The 16,732-nt window shown below is 46.9% G+C and overlaps 1 protein-coding gene across 12 annotated transcripts in view; it reads left to right on the top strand.

Moving 5' to 3' along the window:
• Positions 1 to 13,460, top strand: part of FAM222B (family with sequence similarity 222 member B) — a 38,884-nt gene extending 25,424 nt beyond the window's left edge. For 8 of the 12 annotated variants that reach the window (XM_055717461.1, XM_055717462.1, XM_055717456.1 and 5 more), the window contains 2 exons: positions 1,394 to 1,521; positions 8,127 to 10,384. In XM_055717461.1, coding sequence (XP_055573436.1) covers positions 1,440 to 1,521; positions 8,127 to 9,712 — 1,668 coding nt within the window. In that variant the 5' untranslated portion in view covers positions 1,394 to 1,439 and the 3' untranslated portion in view covers positions 9,713 to 10,384. Of the gene's footprint in view, positions 1 to 1,393; positions 1,522 to 8,126; positions 10,385 to 10,909 lie in introns of those variants that run through there. The other 4 variants (XM_055717493.1, XM_027806110.2, XM_027806104.2 and 1 more) reach the window with 2 other exon arrangements.
• The last annotated feature ends 3,272 nt before the right edge of the window (positions 13,461 to 16,732 follow it).

The following is a 16,732-nucleotide window of genomic DNA, read 5'->3' as shown; positions in this document are numbered from 1 at the left end:
AGAGAAATCTGCTTTTGGAGCTTTCTGGAGCATGAAGGCGGTGGTGCTGTCCAGGACGCAGGGTTGATATTGCTGCGCTGGGTGTCATCCAAAGGCTTCACGTTGTTCCTGCGGCCCTCGGCAGTGAAGCTCTTTCAGAAGTGGCCTCAGCGGGGTTTCTGCAGCCGTGGCTTTTCGTGTCAGTTGTGAGCTTTCTGCTTCACCTCTTTTGATCTTTGAATGCCTCCCCAGTTCTTTTAATTGGGATTTGTGAAACAATGACTGAAATTAAATCAGCCTATAACTTTGGAAGCCTTCAACTCTTTCCATCTTTTGAGGGTCATTTAACAAGCACCAAGGATTTTCTAGCTACTTCTTAAGTGTTTTGGCAAAATCACTCCCTGTACAGCAGCACCGATGCTTGTGGAGATCTGGGCAAGGAGAAGTCAACCAATTTTTCCAGCTTGGCTCAGCCGTCCCATTTCCCAGAGCTTTCTAAAGTGGTCGTGGCTGGCTGCAGCTTGCCCCGGTACCTGCAACAGGGGGGGTTTGGGCAGGGTCTTGGACCAGGTGGCCTCTAGAGACCTTATGCCAACTGAAATTTCTCCATAATTCTAGTAGCACTGGGGGGCTTTGAGCCCGAGTTAGTTTTGTGTGCCAGGAACCCCCACGTTGTGTGCCGATGACGGGATTTGAGGGTAGCTGTGCGGTGTTTATATATAAAGAGCTTTAGTGCTCTGGGCATTCATTTTGAGGTTTGATTTTTCTAAATGCTGCACCTCTGCAGTAGAGAATGGTGGCACCTCTGCAGCTCCTTTGTGCAGAAGGCACGTCTTGCTGTTTGTCTGACCCAGAGCTGCGCAGGTTAGCCGGTCTCCTCTGAAACGAAGGAAGTTGTAGCCATTCATCTTTCAGCCTAATGGACCACAGAAATTACAAGCTGTAGCATGCAGCTTAATCTTGCCACAAGGCAGAGCGCTGCATACTTTGCCTTCAATTTATGCATGCCGTGCCTTTTTATTAAATGTAAAAGAGCAGTTGACAGGATTTCTCTAGAGGACTTGCTTTGGCTATACGTGGTAGATAGCCAGCGCATTTCAATATATAGTAAAATGAATTATGGTGGTTTCTTTACCATTCGTAACAACCACCTTTGAAATTTGAGGATGGAGTTATGGATTATTCTCTGTGTGTCGAGCAGCAGAGGAGAGCGAGACAGCTATTTTAGTTTTAACCCTGCAGATGACCCACTTCTTGCAGAATTTCCGTTGCCATTAAGAGATGCAGTAAGGGCCAGAGCAGCGGTTGCGCATCTGCGTTTGGTCAGGCCATCACCCAGGGATGGCTCTTTGCCGCTTTCTTTTCTCTGTTCCTCCTTGTATTATAACTTTGAATTGTCTCTCTGTTGTTGCAGTGTGCAGAGGAGTGAATGCCCCATGTTGTGTTAGTGCCTGTCTGCCATGCTGGCCTGTCTGCCAGGACCAGGTGACCTCTCCTTTCAGCTTCTTTCTTACACGCAGATGAACACTGGACTTCAGAAATGTGAGTGACGTTTTGTCTGCAGGATGTGGTTAACTGTTAAATCTGGCTCTGGTACAGCTGTGACATAAACATTTAGGATACAGTGGAAAAACTATTTAATGTTAGAGTCTTTTCTTTTGTTGTGCCTTCAAGGCGTGCATCGATAATGGCTCTGAGAAATCGCTGTGGAGGTTCACGTGCGTGCAGCAAGCTCTCCCCCTTTCCTGGCTTTATAAAGGTTAATTTTAACCACAGCAAGATGAAACGCAAGTGAGGTTTCTATGAGGTTCGTGCCTCTCTGCTGAAAACATTTTGTGCTAAAAGTGTGCCAGCTGACTTGCTTCTTAATGCAACTTTTTCCCAACTCCTTTTCACTTCCATTCGTTTAATTACTCCTAGGCATCAATAACAGTTGGATCAGGCTAATACAAACCTTTTGAGGTCAGCAGCTCTGTTGTTCTACATACCTGGGGCATATACTGCAAATATTAGTGATCTAGCCAAATTTACTAATGTTCAAAGTTTCCGTCTTCTTTCTGATGTCTCTTTGGTGCCTCTGAAAATACGTCTGCAGAGTACCCTGGTAATTCTTTTTTGATAACTTCAGTCTGTTCTTTTTTTTTTTTTAAGAACAACTTATATTTGGGAATGTTTACTGGCTAGAGATTTTTTTAAATCTTACTGTCTCTCTTTATCACTGAAGTTGCACATTGATTGTTCAGCTGAAATTTCAGAAATACCAAGGTTTCTATGTAAGATCAATGTACTTGGTTCTTAGGGCTGTGACCTGTCTCTTGTATTTGAAATGTGCATTGGGAGATGTCTGTACCCTCAGTTCGCTGACGAACTTGTTGCTCTTTAAGACCAAGTCATTTACAGTCCACTTGTAGCTAAATTAATATGTTAAGGCTTGTGATGCTACTGAAAATAGTCAAGGTAATTTTGCAATTAAGGGCGACGAGCTCAAGAGTCCTGGTCCTGCCAGAAGTGAATGACACTGTTCACGTACACACGTGTGCACTCCCGCAGCACTTACATAGCATTTACGCTGACTCCACGGGCTTGGTAATTGTAATGACACTTTCAGCGGTAGTAAAAATCTTTACTCACAAAAGGACTTCCTTAGATGGCATGAAACTGGGCATTCTCCTCCTTTCTCTTTCCCATTACGAGTTTGAGCTTTGCTGACTGAAACATGCTGTTGTGGTGAGAACGTGCCTAGGTCCTTGGCATTACGTGAAAATTTTTACAGTGGATCAGAAAGCTTAGTTCTGAAAGCAAATTATTGAGGTTCACGTGAGGGTAGCTGTGCACAAATCAGGTATTTGCTAATTACACGTTTACAAGGCAACGTGCTGGTATGTGGGCAGTTTCTTAACCTGGTGGTACCCGATTCTGTTTCTGAGAACTGCTTATCCCGGTGCTGAAAGCATTGCCGTATCCTGCTTAGTGAAGAGCTTCGGGGACTGCATTTAAAAGAATTTAGGACATAAAGTAGCTGGCAGGCACTGGCTGGCAGTGGTAATGCTCAGCTGTTCCAGTTTGTTCTGATTTATACGGAAAATGAAACTGCTCGTACAGACCTTGCTCACCCCTGCTGCAGATGTGTGTAAGATTAATTGGTGCATTTCTCTCCATACTGTATATGCACAAGTAGTCTAGCCCCTGGCCAAAGGAAAGCTGAGTTAATGAGCATTTTTAATGAACGGTGACTTGTGACTTTTGATGGGGGGTTGGAAGCGGGCTTTAATAATAGTGCTGTTGCTTTTGTAAAAGGCACAGAACTCCACATGATAACCTTTATTCAGACTTACAGTGTTTGTATTAATAATTTTTAAGTGTAGTTTTCTGGATCAGACTTTCTATTAACGCTTAAAAATCCACATTTAGCTCAATTATCTTTTTTCCCCCCTTATTCACTTTCAAATAAAAGGCTTTTTTCTTAAAGGCAGTCTGTGCAGTGGGAGTTTTGTAGATTCATATGCACGTATTTTTTTCCTTTAGAAACCAATCACTACAGGACTTCCAATTTCAGTGTTTTTCTTTGAATTCCAGCCTGCATCGCAGGAAAGGCTAACGTTGAAAGTCATCCTTATCTACACAGGGAATTTCTCACTGACTCCATATTGATATTCTCTCTTTTCTCCCAGATTCCAGTATAACCCTGACCAGTCAGTCAGTGTACTTGAGGCAAGACTGGGCAGCATTGCAGCCGCTCTTGGACATAGCGGCAGTGCCACGAGGTCTGGGAGAAAAAGGGTGATTTTGTGTGACAGTGGTACAACATCAAGGTGAAAGGTGCTTTTTGGAGAGTCGGGCCAGGGGACCAAAAGAGAGAAGAGCAGCTTTGGACTGAATATGGGGTCATCAGCTAAATCGAGTCCTTTCTAGGGATGAGGGCTGTCTCTGCAAAGCCTGTAGAGAAACTGCTGCAATTGAGATTTTTATGCAGAAGGTGGGCACAGCTGTTTTCCACTTGTCCCGGTGTGGATGTTCTCATTAGGGTAGGAATCCTGAAGGCTTTTTTGTATTTTGTTTCATGTTAATGAAAATTTAACTGTAGGCAGTTTTAAAAGCAGTGGGTTTTAAAGCCTTAATGTACTTAAAAGATGTTACATCAGTGCTGAGGTGAGGCAGAGAAATATATCTCATTTCATGACAAAATTAGCTCCAGCAGTGAGACTCGCACAGGAATGTGACCAGATGAATCTATTGCCATGGGATTAGCAGGAGTGTGAACTTGCAGCTCACCGATTTATTGGGGTAACTGCTCATATGCACGACTTTACCTTATAGTAAACATGAAGTAATTACTTTTCAACAAAAGTATTCTGCCTTGCGTTTGCCATTAGGTAGCTCTGTGGAGCCCATCCCATTGTTTTCTTAATGTAGTTTGTTCATCTGCCATCCGCCTCATCATTTTATGGCCTGATTGAGAATTCTTGCACTTGCACGTGAATGATGAGCGTGTTCTAATACCAGCCTGTTCTTTCAGTCTATTCCAGCTGGTTTTCCATTCACTTAATTACCAGACCTAATTGTTCTTTACTGGTTTGTAGGAAATTTGCATGGGATATTCAGATTCTTGCTGGCCCTGTAATGCATTTCTCCTTTCTCCTAATTTTTTTGCTGCCTTAATTATTACAGTTGTTGAATCTTGGCTATAGAACTACTAGCAAAGCGCATTTTAAGCAGCATGTTGGGGCGCACAGATATACATCACCTTCAGGTGTAAGTAGAATGGCTGAGTTGGTCCATAGTAAAAGGAACATAATCTTAGCTGTACGCAAAACGGGCGCTGTTTGACATGGTCGTTGGTTTCAGAAGATCCTGTCCAAGGGATTTAAAAGATGGTTTGCCATTTGCTAGGATGGCAAACTTGATGTTGGTGCATCATTTAAGTTGAACTGAGGGGTTATTTTCTCTCGGAGGAAGGAGTTCTTCCAGGTTTGGGATTACAGATGTGTTGTAACTGATAGGGCAGCCTGTTCAAACATTGATGGTTTAGCTGCTTTCTAAAAGCTTCCATTGCGGTTCCCATGTAATGGAAAAATAGATGCTTGGGTCAAAGAATATGTAGTGTATCTGTTCAGTGCTTTTATTTACCACCTAATGTGCTGATTTGCCTATATAAATATAAACCAGGCTGGGGAATTTTGATGGTAAGGGTGTCTTCAAGTATCTACTTAATTTTCTGTATGAAAACAAAAGCTTTATGTAGCACCGGCCGTAGGTATAACATAAACCATAATACAGACACGTGTGGGTGCCTTTGTCCATTGTTGATGGTTCTTCTCTGATTCATGGTGAGTTGCAAGGGTCATCTCTTGGGGAAGAAACAGAACTTAACGAGCATGGGCAATGCTGGAAATAAAGGCTGGGAGTTCGTGAAGGCCTTGGCTGTTGAGGCAAGGTGGTCCTGGCAGATGCCATTTGGAGGCTCTTCTCTCCACTAGGAGCATGGCGGCTTGCTCAAAAGGGCAGATCTAAACCACCGGCCTGCAGCAGCAGGTCCAGGGATACAGAGAGGGTGTTCGGGTTAATATAAAATGAGCATTTCCTCTAATTAAGAGTAAGGGTGGTATGTGCCAGTGTTTGGACAGTACAGAGAGTAAGAGTGTAACCTGTGCTGTGCCAGAGATGCAAGACAACCTGCTTGCAAAGCTTCTGATTTCACAAAAGGTATTTTTAATATTTCTATAATTATCTTTTCTTTGGTATCCATCCTGTTTTCTGTTTTCTTACCCTTACTTTTGGACAGTGAGTGCTCTTACAGCCATGCTGCTCTCCCTCACCTGTGAAAACTGGAAGCTTCAGAGTGCAAAGGGAGAGAGATGGGTGGTACTCTTGTGTTCAGGAGTCTTTTGGAGACAATTTGCTTAAAAGAATCAGAGGTGGGTTTTCAAGAAGGGCTGTTTGCCTGGGAGCATTAGATTTCCTTGGGTCAGAGGGCCAGATGTGGGGCTGGGGGGCTCCTGGGCTCCAGAGGAGCTAGCTGCGGTGTTCCCTAGCAGCAGATGGCATGGGGCTGCTGAAAATTTTAGCAAAAAGGATGGGTAGGTTTTTTTCCAGTAAACTGTTGGGGCAGTGGGAAGTGTGTGGGTCAAGCAAAAGCAAAATCAGGTTGTCAGAGCTGCAGGCCGTTATTTGAAGATGATAAAATCGTCCCATAGGAGTTAAGCAGCAGAGCTGTGGTAGGGGAACAGCTCAGCTCTTCTTGGAATACAATTCTAGCAAGAGAGGCGTAAGCATTTCCCTAGATTTCTGAAGTTCTTTCCAGAAGTGGTTTGAGCTTGTGGGCAAGGTAGGTATCTGGTAAATCGAAGTAAGTGAAACCACACCCCTGTCTCCAGAAGTCTTTTTGTCTGTGTCTGGGGAACAGCATGGTTTTAATCTTATGAGGTAATCACATAATTTTGCTGTGTGGTACAAGGATACTGTCCTTAGGAGGGTGCCACACTGAAAATTTAGCTGAAGAAATAATTGCAAGCCATAAAATAACGCACATGTAGCCTCCTTCCATTTGCTGATCTTGGGCTGACGAGGGCTTCCTAATGGACAGAAAGACACTCAAAGTGCTTCCAGGTGTCAGCATCTAGAGAGGAACTTGATGTAAATGGAGGCTTGAGCTGAGGTGCTTCGTGTGTGTATTGGGTTTGCATGGTGAGGTGGGGGGTGCGCTATAGGGGTGGCTTCTGTGAGAAGCTGCTAGAAGCTCCCCCCATGTCCGATGAAGCCAGTGCCAGCCAGCTCCGAGACGGACCTGCTGCTGGCCGAGGCTGAGCCCATAAGCAACAGTGGTAGTGCCTCTGGGGTAACGTATTTAAGAAGGGGAGGGGGGGAGTCCTCTGCAACAGGAGCTGAAGAGAGAAATGAGAATATGCGAGAGAAACAACTCTGTGGACACCCAGAATCAGTGCAGGCGGCAGGAGGTGCTCCAGGCACTGGAGCAGAGATTCCCTGGCAGCCCGTGGTGAAGCCCATGGTGAGGTGGTGCCCCCAGCCCACAGGGGAGCAGGTCCCCACATACAGCCTGGGGAGGACCCCGTGCTGGAGCAGGGGGATGCCCGAAGGCGGCTGTGACCCGTGCGCTGGAGCAGGTTTGCTGGCAGGACTTGTGACCCTGGGGGGGACCCACGCTGGAGCAGTCTGTTCCGGGAGTAGTGAACCCCACGGAAGGGACCCACGGTGGAGAAGTTGATGGAGAACTGTCTCCTGTGGGAGGGTCCCCACGCTGGAGCATAGGAAGAGGGTGAGGAGCTCTCCCCCTGAGGAGGAAGGAGTGGCAGAGACAAGGTGTGATGAACTGACCACAACCCCCATTCCCTGTTCCCCTGAGCCTTTCGGGGGGAAGGAGGGAGAGCAAATGGGTGGAAAGTTAAGAATGGGGAAGAGTGGGGTAAGGTGTTTTAATATTTTGGTTTTATTTCTCATTATTCTACTATGATTTTTATTGGTAGTAAATTAATTTTCCCTAAGTCGAGTCTTTTTTTTCCCCGTGACGGTAACTGGTGAGTGATCCCCCGGTCCTTACCTTGACCCACGAACCTTTCATTATATTTTCTCTCCCCTGCCCAGCTGAGGAGGGGAGCGACAGAGCAGCTTTGGTGGGCATGTGGCATCCAGCCGGGGTCAACCCCCTGCAGTATGGTTCCTACCTCAGCATTACATGGCTTTAATGTTTAATTTGCAGCTTTCTGATTTTGAATGGCACGGTGAGGGTACTGAGAAGGGCTTCAAGAGCCACGGGGAGGCAGACTTAAATTAAAAAGAAATAGAAACTTAGCCCATCACCGCAAGCTGTAAGAAATATTTCAAGCTGGAGACAATCTGATGTTTATAGCATGTTACCTGTTTTTGTCCAACTGTAAACATAGTCTGATGAAAACACTGGTTCCCTTTTGCTCCCCTAGGCAGGTCTTGCCTTAAGCTGAACTGGGGCTTGTGTTGGTCACCAGGTAATAAAGGGAATGAGGTATCTGGTACACGATCTGCTGGTCTGGGAAGGTGAAGTTCTTGCCTCTTGATTCCTTGGAGATTTTCTACCCTTGTTGTCCAACTGTCTTGCCCTGAGGTTGATCCCTTGCTTACCAGAATTGGTATTGACAAATTTCCTTTCTCCGCAGGGGACACTACACAGAAAATGAGATCTGCACAGTATCCTACCCCAGCAGAATTGGATGCTTATGCTAAGAAGGTCGCCAACAATCCACTGACTATAAAAATTTTTCCAAACAGTGTCAAGGTTCCCCAGAGGAAACACATACGCCGTACTGTGAACGGACTTGATACTTCGGGCCAGAGGTACAGTCCCTACCCGTCTCAGGCCACCACAAAAACAGGCCTCCTGGCGATAGTCAAATCTCCAGCAAAAGGAATTATCAAAGACTTTGACGGGACACGCACGCGTCTGCTGCCGGAAGCGATGATGAATCCCCCTTCCACACCATACGTTGCACCTAGCACTTTAACCCACCCCCAGGCGCTTGCTCGCCAGCAGGCTCTCCAGCATGCACAGACTTTGCCGCACCCCCAGAGTATACCGCAGCCACAGACTTTGCAGCACCCTCAGGGTATACCACAGCCACAAAGCTTACCGCACCCTCAGGGGATACCGCAGCCACAGACGCTGCCGCACCCTCAGAATATGCAGCAGCCGCAGGGCTTGCAGCATCCTCAGACCATGGCACACCAGACTCTGCAGCACCCCCCAAATCCTTTGCTGCAGCCGGGTTTACATGGAAGCAGAAAGATGCCGGATGCAGATGCGCCGCCGAATGTGACCGTGTCTACCTCAACCATTCCCCTCTCTATGGCTGCCACCCTGCAGCAGAACCAGCCACCGGACCTGAGCAGCATTGTGCACCAGATTAACCAGTTCTGCCAGGCCAGAGCTGGCATTAGCACTACCTCAGTGTGTGAGGGACAGATTGCAAACCCCAGCCCTATAAGTCGCAACCTGCTTATCAATGCAAGTACCAGGGTATCTACTCACAATGTCCCTACACCCATGCCTTCCTGTGTAGTAAACCCTGTAGATCATGCTGCTGCTGCTATTCCTCCTGCCTCTGTTAATGTGCCCATGGTGAATATTAACAGGGTGCCGCCCGCGTACCAGAACGAAATCAAATCGGTTGCCTGGAACCAGCACCAGCTTGTGCATCTGCAGCAAATGTGTGGGGATGCTGCTGGGCCTGCTGGACTCGCAGGGAAGCACCCTCAGAGAGAGATCGCAGGGCAGAGTTTTCCTGGCAAAACTTCAAACTACCCTCAAGAACTGTGCATGGGCCAGTCATTCAGCTTGAAGCCCCCCATTGAGAAGCCTACGCCTTCTCCACCTGTGAACGGGTTGCAGGGACCCTTGCCATATACCAATGGGCACTATTTCCAGCCCCTCTGGAATAACATTCTGCCCACACCCAACAGTGACAGCTCTGGGTCCCAGGACCTCGCCATGCCTTTCCACGGGGGACAGCCAGCAGGAGCGCCACTAGATTGTGCAGGAGGAACTCATTACAGAGCTGGAGCTGGGCCATCCAGCCAGAATAATGTGATGCAGACCATGGATTACCTAAGCGGGGACTTCCAGCAGTCCTGCTTCAGAGATCAGAGCATGGCCGTGCTGGGAAAAGTCCATCGGCCTCCCATGAACCGAGCACCTGAACCAACCGATAGTCGAAATCTTCATATTCAACACCCAGGGTATAGATAGGCTGCAGTCACTTTCACAGACAAAAATTATAGGTTTAGTCTTAATTTTAATTAATAAGCAAGGCATTTTTAACTTGCAAACTTGTGTGATCATTATAGTAACCATTGGAAGAAGACATACTGTATATTTAAAAGCTTTGCTTACATGTTATCCATCTCCTTTATGCATCAAATACTTAACATGCCTTTTGTGTCAAAGAATTTCATTACACTACTTCACGCCACAGCTGTTTCCTCACTGCAGAATCCCCTTTGTGCAGCTTTTGCCTTCTGCTTAGTAGCTACTTGCTGGACTGATGTTGAGTTGCTGCAGGATTTCGCAGTTGCATCTGTTCACCAGCTCCCGTCAAGAGCGAGGTAGTGTAGCTGCTTAAATTTCCATCTCAATTTCCTCTGAAGATTAAGAGCAACAGAATTTGTCAGGAAGTAGGGCTTATTTTCAACTCGAAAGCCCATTTCATTAATGCATTAAACATTGACCATTTGCACTGTCTAGAGGCTTATTTAATTGAAAAAGAAGCCTACATTTGAAAAGAGCTAGCTAGGGGTATGTATTTAGGCATTAATATAGGAAGAAGCTTTTCAGCTGTTTCTTGCCAAGGTGCCCGCATTTATTGTTTAGACTTTGTCCAAAGTCAAAAGTCTCTGGCAGATTTTTCTGACACTTTTTTTTTTCTAAATTTTTTTTTTGTTGTTGTTGTGGACAGGGTATGGAGGAGGGGGGAATCGCGGTTTTAGGACGTAGGCAGCATAGCTGCCATAGGTAGCTGCCTTTTTTCGGCATTGTGTTTCCCTTCCCCACTCCCCTTTGGTCAGCGCAAGAGCTAACTTGGTCTGAACCCCTCGCTGCTAGGAGTCTGGCTGTCCTGATGTGAAGGGAATCCAGACCCACTGATGACTCCAAAAAAAGGGTTCAGCCGCTTCTCTGGTAGCTAGAATTAATTTCAGGGTGAGGGAGACTCAATCAAAGTAGTCTCCGGCGCATGGAGCGGGCGCCGGGGCAGCGTGGCGCGGTCCTGTTGGGGCAGCAGCACCGATGGGACGGTAGGCAGTCGATCTGAAGCGAAGTTCCGCTCACGAGCCACTGTGGGACCAATGGTCCTGTATTCCTCTCCATCAAAACGCCACAGCAGGTTTAATGGAACATTTCTCCTCTCTGGGAATTAGCAAAGCTATTTATAACATCTCTTTTTCCCAGGGTCTCGGTGCCTAACTCCTTCTGTTCCTTTCCCACGTCACTTCCAGCAGCTGGTCGAGTCAGTGATCGTAGGACACTAACTATGGGGTAACCTCAGCATCTTGTTCTCCTCAGTGTACCGAAACATACCTTTCCTTTCTAACAGCCGAATTTGTTGTAAGTAGAAAATTTCTCATCTCTGTTAATGAGACTAATACTTGAACATAATGATCACAATCAAGTTTGGAAATTAAAAAAAAAATAATAATAATAAGAAAATAAATGCATTGATTCTTTATATGTACACTGGCTAAAAATATTGCTCTACACTGTAACTTTTAAGTGTAATATTTCTGTATGAATGTCGCCTGGTAGTGTGGGTTTGAGTAGCATTGTGTATGGGTGAACCCACTGGCCTCTGCCATCCACTGGCCTCCCTCACAGCCCTTTGAAAAACAAAGCCTTAAGTATTTGCTCCTTGAACTTTCCTTAACGAGCATGGTTTAAAATCTTAAAAGACATCATACAAAATTATAAAAAAAAAAAATAACAAGTTTTGAAGTGACGTCATAGTTGGCTAGAGATTCTTAAAAGTTTTTCGTAAATGGAAAAATTAGAAAACATTTATTTGTATTTTTTTAATTTAGACGTGTAGTCCTGGGCTGTAACAAATATTTAGGTTTCAAAGCTTAGCAGAGTACGTTTTCTGACTCCTTGCGTAAGTTAGTACACTTATATCATGTCATTATTTAAATTCTTTTAAGTGTACTATAAACCGTTCTTTAGTGGTAACTCTTTAGCAAAGTTAAGCAATTTGACTAAAGACGGATTAAATTATGTGTTGGCTTGTGTTGCCTTATATTTAAAAAGGAAAAATTGCCTGATTGTGTTATGCCAAATGATAGCAACATGAAGTCCTAATTTATTGTTTATAATCGTATTCCTGCAGTCTTTGTGAAAACTGGTAAATATACATCTATGAAAGAACTAAAATCCTGAGGCTTTTCATGCAATATTTTTCTGAATACATTATATTGGAAGCCAAGGTTCGAGTCTGAAGCTGCTTCCCTTACAGTCTCCCCGCCGCCTTCCCCGTCCTACTCCCCCAAATTGATCTAGGGCTGTGCTATGACTTTAACCCTTCCTGCCGAGTTAGTTACTGTAAGGTGTTCTGCTACCTGAATACATACCTTTTTACTAAATAAAATATTGGCATCTCCTTTGTTCAGTAGCCTGCTACAAATCTCAACCCAGACTGTTATTAAAAGCTTTTTTTTTTTTTTTTTTCCTCCTGCTCTTCTGAGAGAGAGACTTGAGTAGAGTCCCGTGTCATGGTGTTTGCATTAGCGATGGCAGCATGTTCAGAGCTGTTGGGGCTCGTTCTCCGCGGGCAGCCGCAGGTAGAGCCACGGCCTCTGAGATTTGGCCCCGCTGCAGTGGGTCTGGGAAGCAAAAATACTCCTGAGACTCATCCAGGTGGGACATTGCTTGAAAAATAGGAATCCTTTTACTATTAAAATACACTGAAATATTTCCTTTTGTTCTAGGAGTGAGATTTTTCTTTAAACCAGCCCTTTTCACTTCTGCAGCAGCCTCTTGCTAATGGGCTCTCCTTCCTTCTTCCCCACCACCTTCCGTACAGAGGGACAGGAGCACTGGCCTGTCTTGCTCCCAGGTACACCTCGAGCACAGGCACCAAATCCGCGGTGCAGGCGGCCCGGCGCGGGGGTCCAGCTGTGGCACTGGCACTCGCCCCGGTGACAAAGGCGACCAGAGGGCTGGTGTGTGGCAGGAGGTGCGCTCTCCTGGGAATGTCTGTCCACATGCAGTTTTATTTCAGTCTCTGCCGGGTGCAGAAATAAGAGTAATTTCAAGGCCAGGGGTGCACCTTCGCCCTGGGCTCTCCCCAGGACCCGGATGCAGGCGGCCGCCTGCCGTTGGGGCTCGGGCTGCTGCTCCCATCGCCGCACTCAGCTTGCCTTTCCAACTGAATTTTCACCTGTGGGTCAGTGGCTCCCCGACCTCTGACTCCAGCACAAGGCCTCCGTTCCCCTGGTGGATCCTGGGTGCCTGCAGACGATGGTTCTGCTCCTTGAGGAAAGAGTAAGGTGCTTCCACATGTTTTCCTGAACTATTTATGCTGCCTCATCAAATCTGCCCACTTTAGGGTACCGCACTGATTTAGCAGAATACCGTTACTCTAACGGTTCCTGGCAAATCCCTTGCCAGCTGGAGGTGGACACTAGATAGATCCTAGGAGGGATAAACATGAATGTGGCGTAAACCCTTCCAGAGGATGCTTCCATCCTTGATGCATCTTGTCTTTTGAGCAGAAGCTTTGAAGCTGTTAAATAACGAGCCCAGTTTGTTACAGCCCAAAGTTAGCATTTTATAAAGACACTTGTGAATTTTCTTTTCGCTTACGATGTGAAAGGTGTCTCGGTGGGACTCGGCTGCTCCCATAGAAACCAAACAGAAATGTTTGCTGGGGCTCACTGGGGAGAGAACTGGGAATTGCTGCTGTATTTCATTAAACCACAGACTGATGATAAACACTGCTGCTGATGTGCTACGGGTATGAACTAGAAATTATTTATTTTTTTTTGTCCACAGGAAAAATGAAAGAGAGACCTGGCCCCTATGCCCCTTCTGCTGGTTTTATGCAGTGCAAGTGCGTGGGGCTTGTGTGGCTGCGGTCAGCAGCACGGGGTGGGTGCTTGTCCCAAGGGGAATTTGGGGAAGGGTTTCTGGGCTATGAATGCATCGGGCACAGCCTGGCTGCTCTTCTCCAATAAGAGCATTGAGGAGGTGTGGGAAAACAGAAGAGAGAGAACATCTCCGAGCCAGAAAGGTGCTGAAATAATTACTAAAAAAAGGAGGAGGAGCCTGAGTCAGTTTAAGTTCTGTCAATGTGAACTCAGAGATTTTTTGACATCTGCGAGGGTTCAGGCTGTCTCGTGCTGTAAAGGTCTGCTTTCCTGGGCCAGGAGGGAGGTGTCCTTGGAGAGACATAGGGCTGCTCCAGAAGCTGGACCTGGAAGCTGCTGACCTTCAAAGTGCTGACCTAATGGTACGTGTAATAATCTCAGAGTTTTGCTTATTAACGTAATTTTAAATACAGAATTTTAAAGGAGATTCGTAACATTTCTAGACCCCTTCCAGAAGGTAGGAGCTGTGAGGGTTTTCTCCCCTTTCCAGTGATCGTACATCTAATTTAATCTGCCTGCTTTCATCTCTTAAGGATGACACAACTCAAAATCCATCTCCTCTGTGCTTGCTGCCAACATCTGAGTGTCGGAATCCCTCTGATGGCAAACTAATACCTTTCACGGTTTCCAGTGTTCCCCAGATACTAAGAAATGTATTTGGTTCCCACGTGCTTTTCCAGGAATTTGGGCTAAACCAGGCAGCTTAGCCCAGCTAAGCTCAGCTGGGAAGAGCTCTGCATGCCCCCCGGGCGCTGCCGCATCCTGGCTCCAGCATCCAGGACCGCTGTGCCAAGAGCAGCCGCTCCATCCCTCCGCCCTGGGGAGACGGAGCTTCAAGATCCTCCTCTCCTTTGACTCGGCATCACTGGAGCTGCTCGGTATCTCGTTTCTTCACCTGTCCCCCCAACAGGAGGAATCCCTTCTGCAAAGCTTCTTCAGACTTCTGCATCGGCTTTGTGGCCGGTTAGATCTGTTCATCACTGGGGCGAAGATCTGGGGCGATAATGAGCCAGTGGGGACCTTGGTGCGAGCAGCTGCTGCCTTGGCCGAGGAGTTACATGCAGCCAGAGCTAAGCTAAAGGCTTCTGGCAGATGGCAGAGTAAGATCCAACCTTTTAAACTTCTCCTTTAGGGCCAAATAGGGTTTTCTTCCCAAGATTTAATTGCTGGGTTTGGTCTTATCGCCCTACGCTGAGCTCACCCTACCCTGGTAGATGGTGGGAGGATGTGAAGGCTGAGTTTGACCCAAGGTAGGCAACGCGCCGAGGTGGTCTCTGCCAAAACCAACAGCGTGTTGTCTCGTGATGGAGGACACTTGGAGAGGAGGAACTACTGCAGATGCTGGAAAAAAAATAGAGTTGAAAAAAGTCCTGCTTGCTGCAGGGGTCCTGGAGGAGCCAAAGGAAAGGGGCATGATGGCATCAGCTCCTCTGCTCAGCTGGGGGAGCGCTTCGGACATCCTCCAGCAACAGCCACCTTTCGGATGCTCTGCTGCTGCTCAGCGAGGCCAAACTGCAATGTACCGCAGGATTTTATCTATCTAGTTTAAATTAATTTCAAGGCAGTTGGGTACAAACTGTTAATTCAGCTGGGGTGGCTGCTAGCCCTAGAGGTGCACTAAAATGGAAGTGGAGAAATGGCACCAAGATTTAAATGGTCCCACGGTAAAAAGCCTCAGACCACTCTGGCCTGGGGAGAGAAAGGGCTGGGGAGGAGGGAGGCCAGCCAGGTTTTTAACAGGGGTCGTGCAAAGCAAATTTGTCATGCCTTTATCTCCTGATGAAATATTCATGTCTGGTTTAGCCATCTTTTAGCTAAGAGGCATCAATAATTGGCACAAATCGGGGCTCTACCACATGAGCAGTAGATGAAGTGGGTTTGCCAAGAATTGTCCCTGAAGGTTTTGTAAGGTGGTCAAAGATTTGGTGTTGTGTTAGAGAAGGTTAGATAATGTGGTTGAGGTCTTCAGCAAGCCCAGGTCCAGCCCCTGCCACCCAGGCTGCCCCCCCCCCCCCCTCGATTTATAGGGCATTTAATAGCTTTTTTTTTTTTTTTTTTTTTGTTAAATACCCAGGCAGTGGCCAAGCTGCATCCGACTGATGGAGCCAGGCAGAAGCTGGCAGGTTCTCAGCCTTTAGAATAAATCTTCAACAAATTTCCAGGAAGGAATTTTAAACTTGATCTTTAAAGCTAAATTTAGTAGCGAATCGATTTTTTTTTTTTTTTTTTACCGCCTCTTCATTAATATTAAGAGCATCTCTTCCTCCTGCTTTGCAACCCAGGTCTTGCAGGGGATTTACTCCCCCGTTTTATGCAAACACGTGAAGGTTAAGAGGTGCTTGAAGATCCGGCTGACATTTCCAGCCAGGCACCGCACGGCGACGTGCGCACCGTGGCTCTGGTTGCAAAGTGCCGGCGTAAATGGAGCTGCCGTGCGGCGCTGAGCGGTGCAGCGTGCGTGCGTCGGTGCCGGAGTGTGGTGCTGGGAGCTACTGAGAGCGGCACCTGACGGCACAATTCACATTTGTGATTGGAGATGGCAAAAGAAAAGAAAGAGAGAAAAAAACCCAAACGAAGCAGGGAATGCGGAGGGTTGTAAAGGTTGTGAGCTGGGGGCCAGTTTGGTTTTCCTCTGAGCTCCCAGCATTGCTTCGCTGCAATAGCTGAAGTTCATAAATAATCTATGTGTTTCTCTTTTTTTTTTTTAATTATTTTTTAAGGTAACTGGTGAGCCACAAGAGGCTGCCAGCACCCTGCTGTACGGCCGAGCTGGAGCAGCCACTGGGCAGCAGCGACCCGAGCTGAGCACTGCGCCGAGCACCAGGTGGGCTGCGGCTGGGCATCGGGCAGCAGTGCAGCCTGGTACTGGGCACCAGTACAGGCTGATACTGGGCACCAGAACGGGCTAGCGTCAGCCACCAGTATAGGCTGCCACTGGGCACCAGTAGAGTCTGGCACTAGGGACTGGTATGGACTTGCGTGTGGCTGCAGTGTAGGAATGGTACTGAGCACCAGTGTGAACTTACACTGGGCTAGCAGGGGTACCAGTATGGGCAAGAATTGAGCACCAGTATAGACTAGCTCTGAGCACCAGTATGGGCTTGCATTTCTCTCCAGCATAGGGCTGGCATCAAGC

The sequence above is a fragment of the Falco cherrug genome, chromosome 1, assembly GCF_023634085.1.
Source record: "Falco cherrug isolate bFalChe1 chromosome 1, bFalChe1.pri, whole genome shotgun sequence".
NCBI lineage: Eukaryota > Metazoa > Chordata > Aves > Falconiformes > Falconidae > Falco > Falco cherrug.
This window is presented reverse-complemented; position numbering and strand designations above follow the sequence as displayed.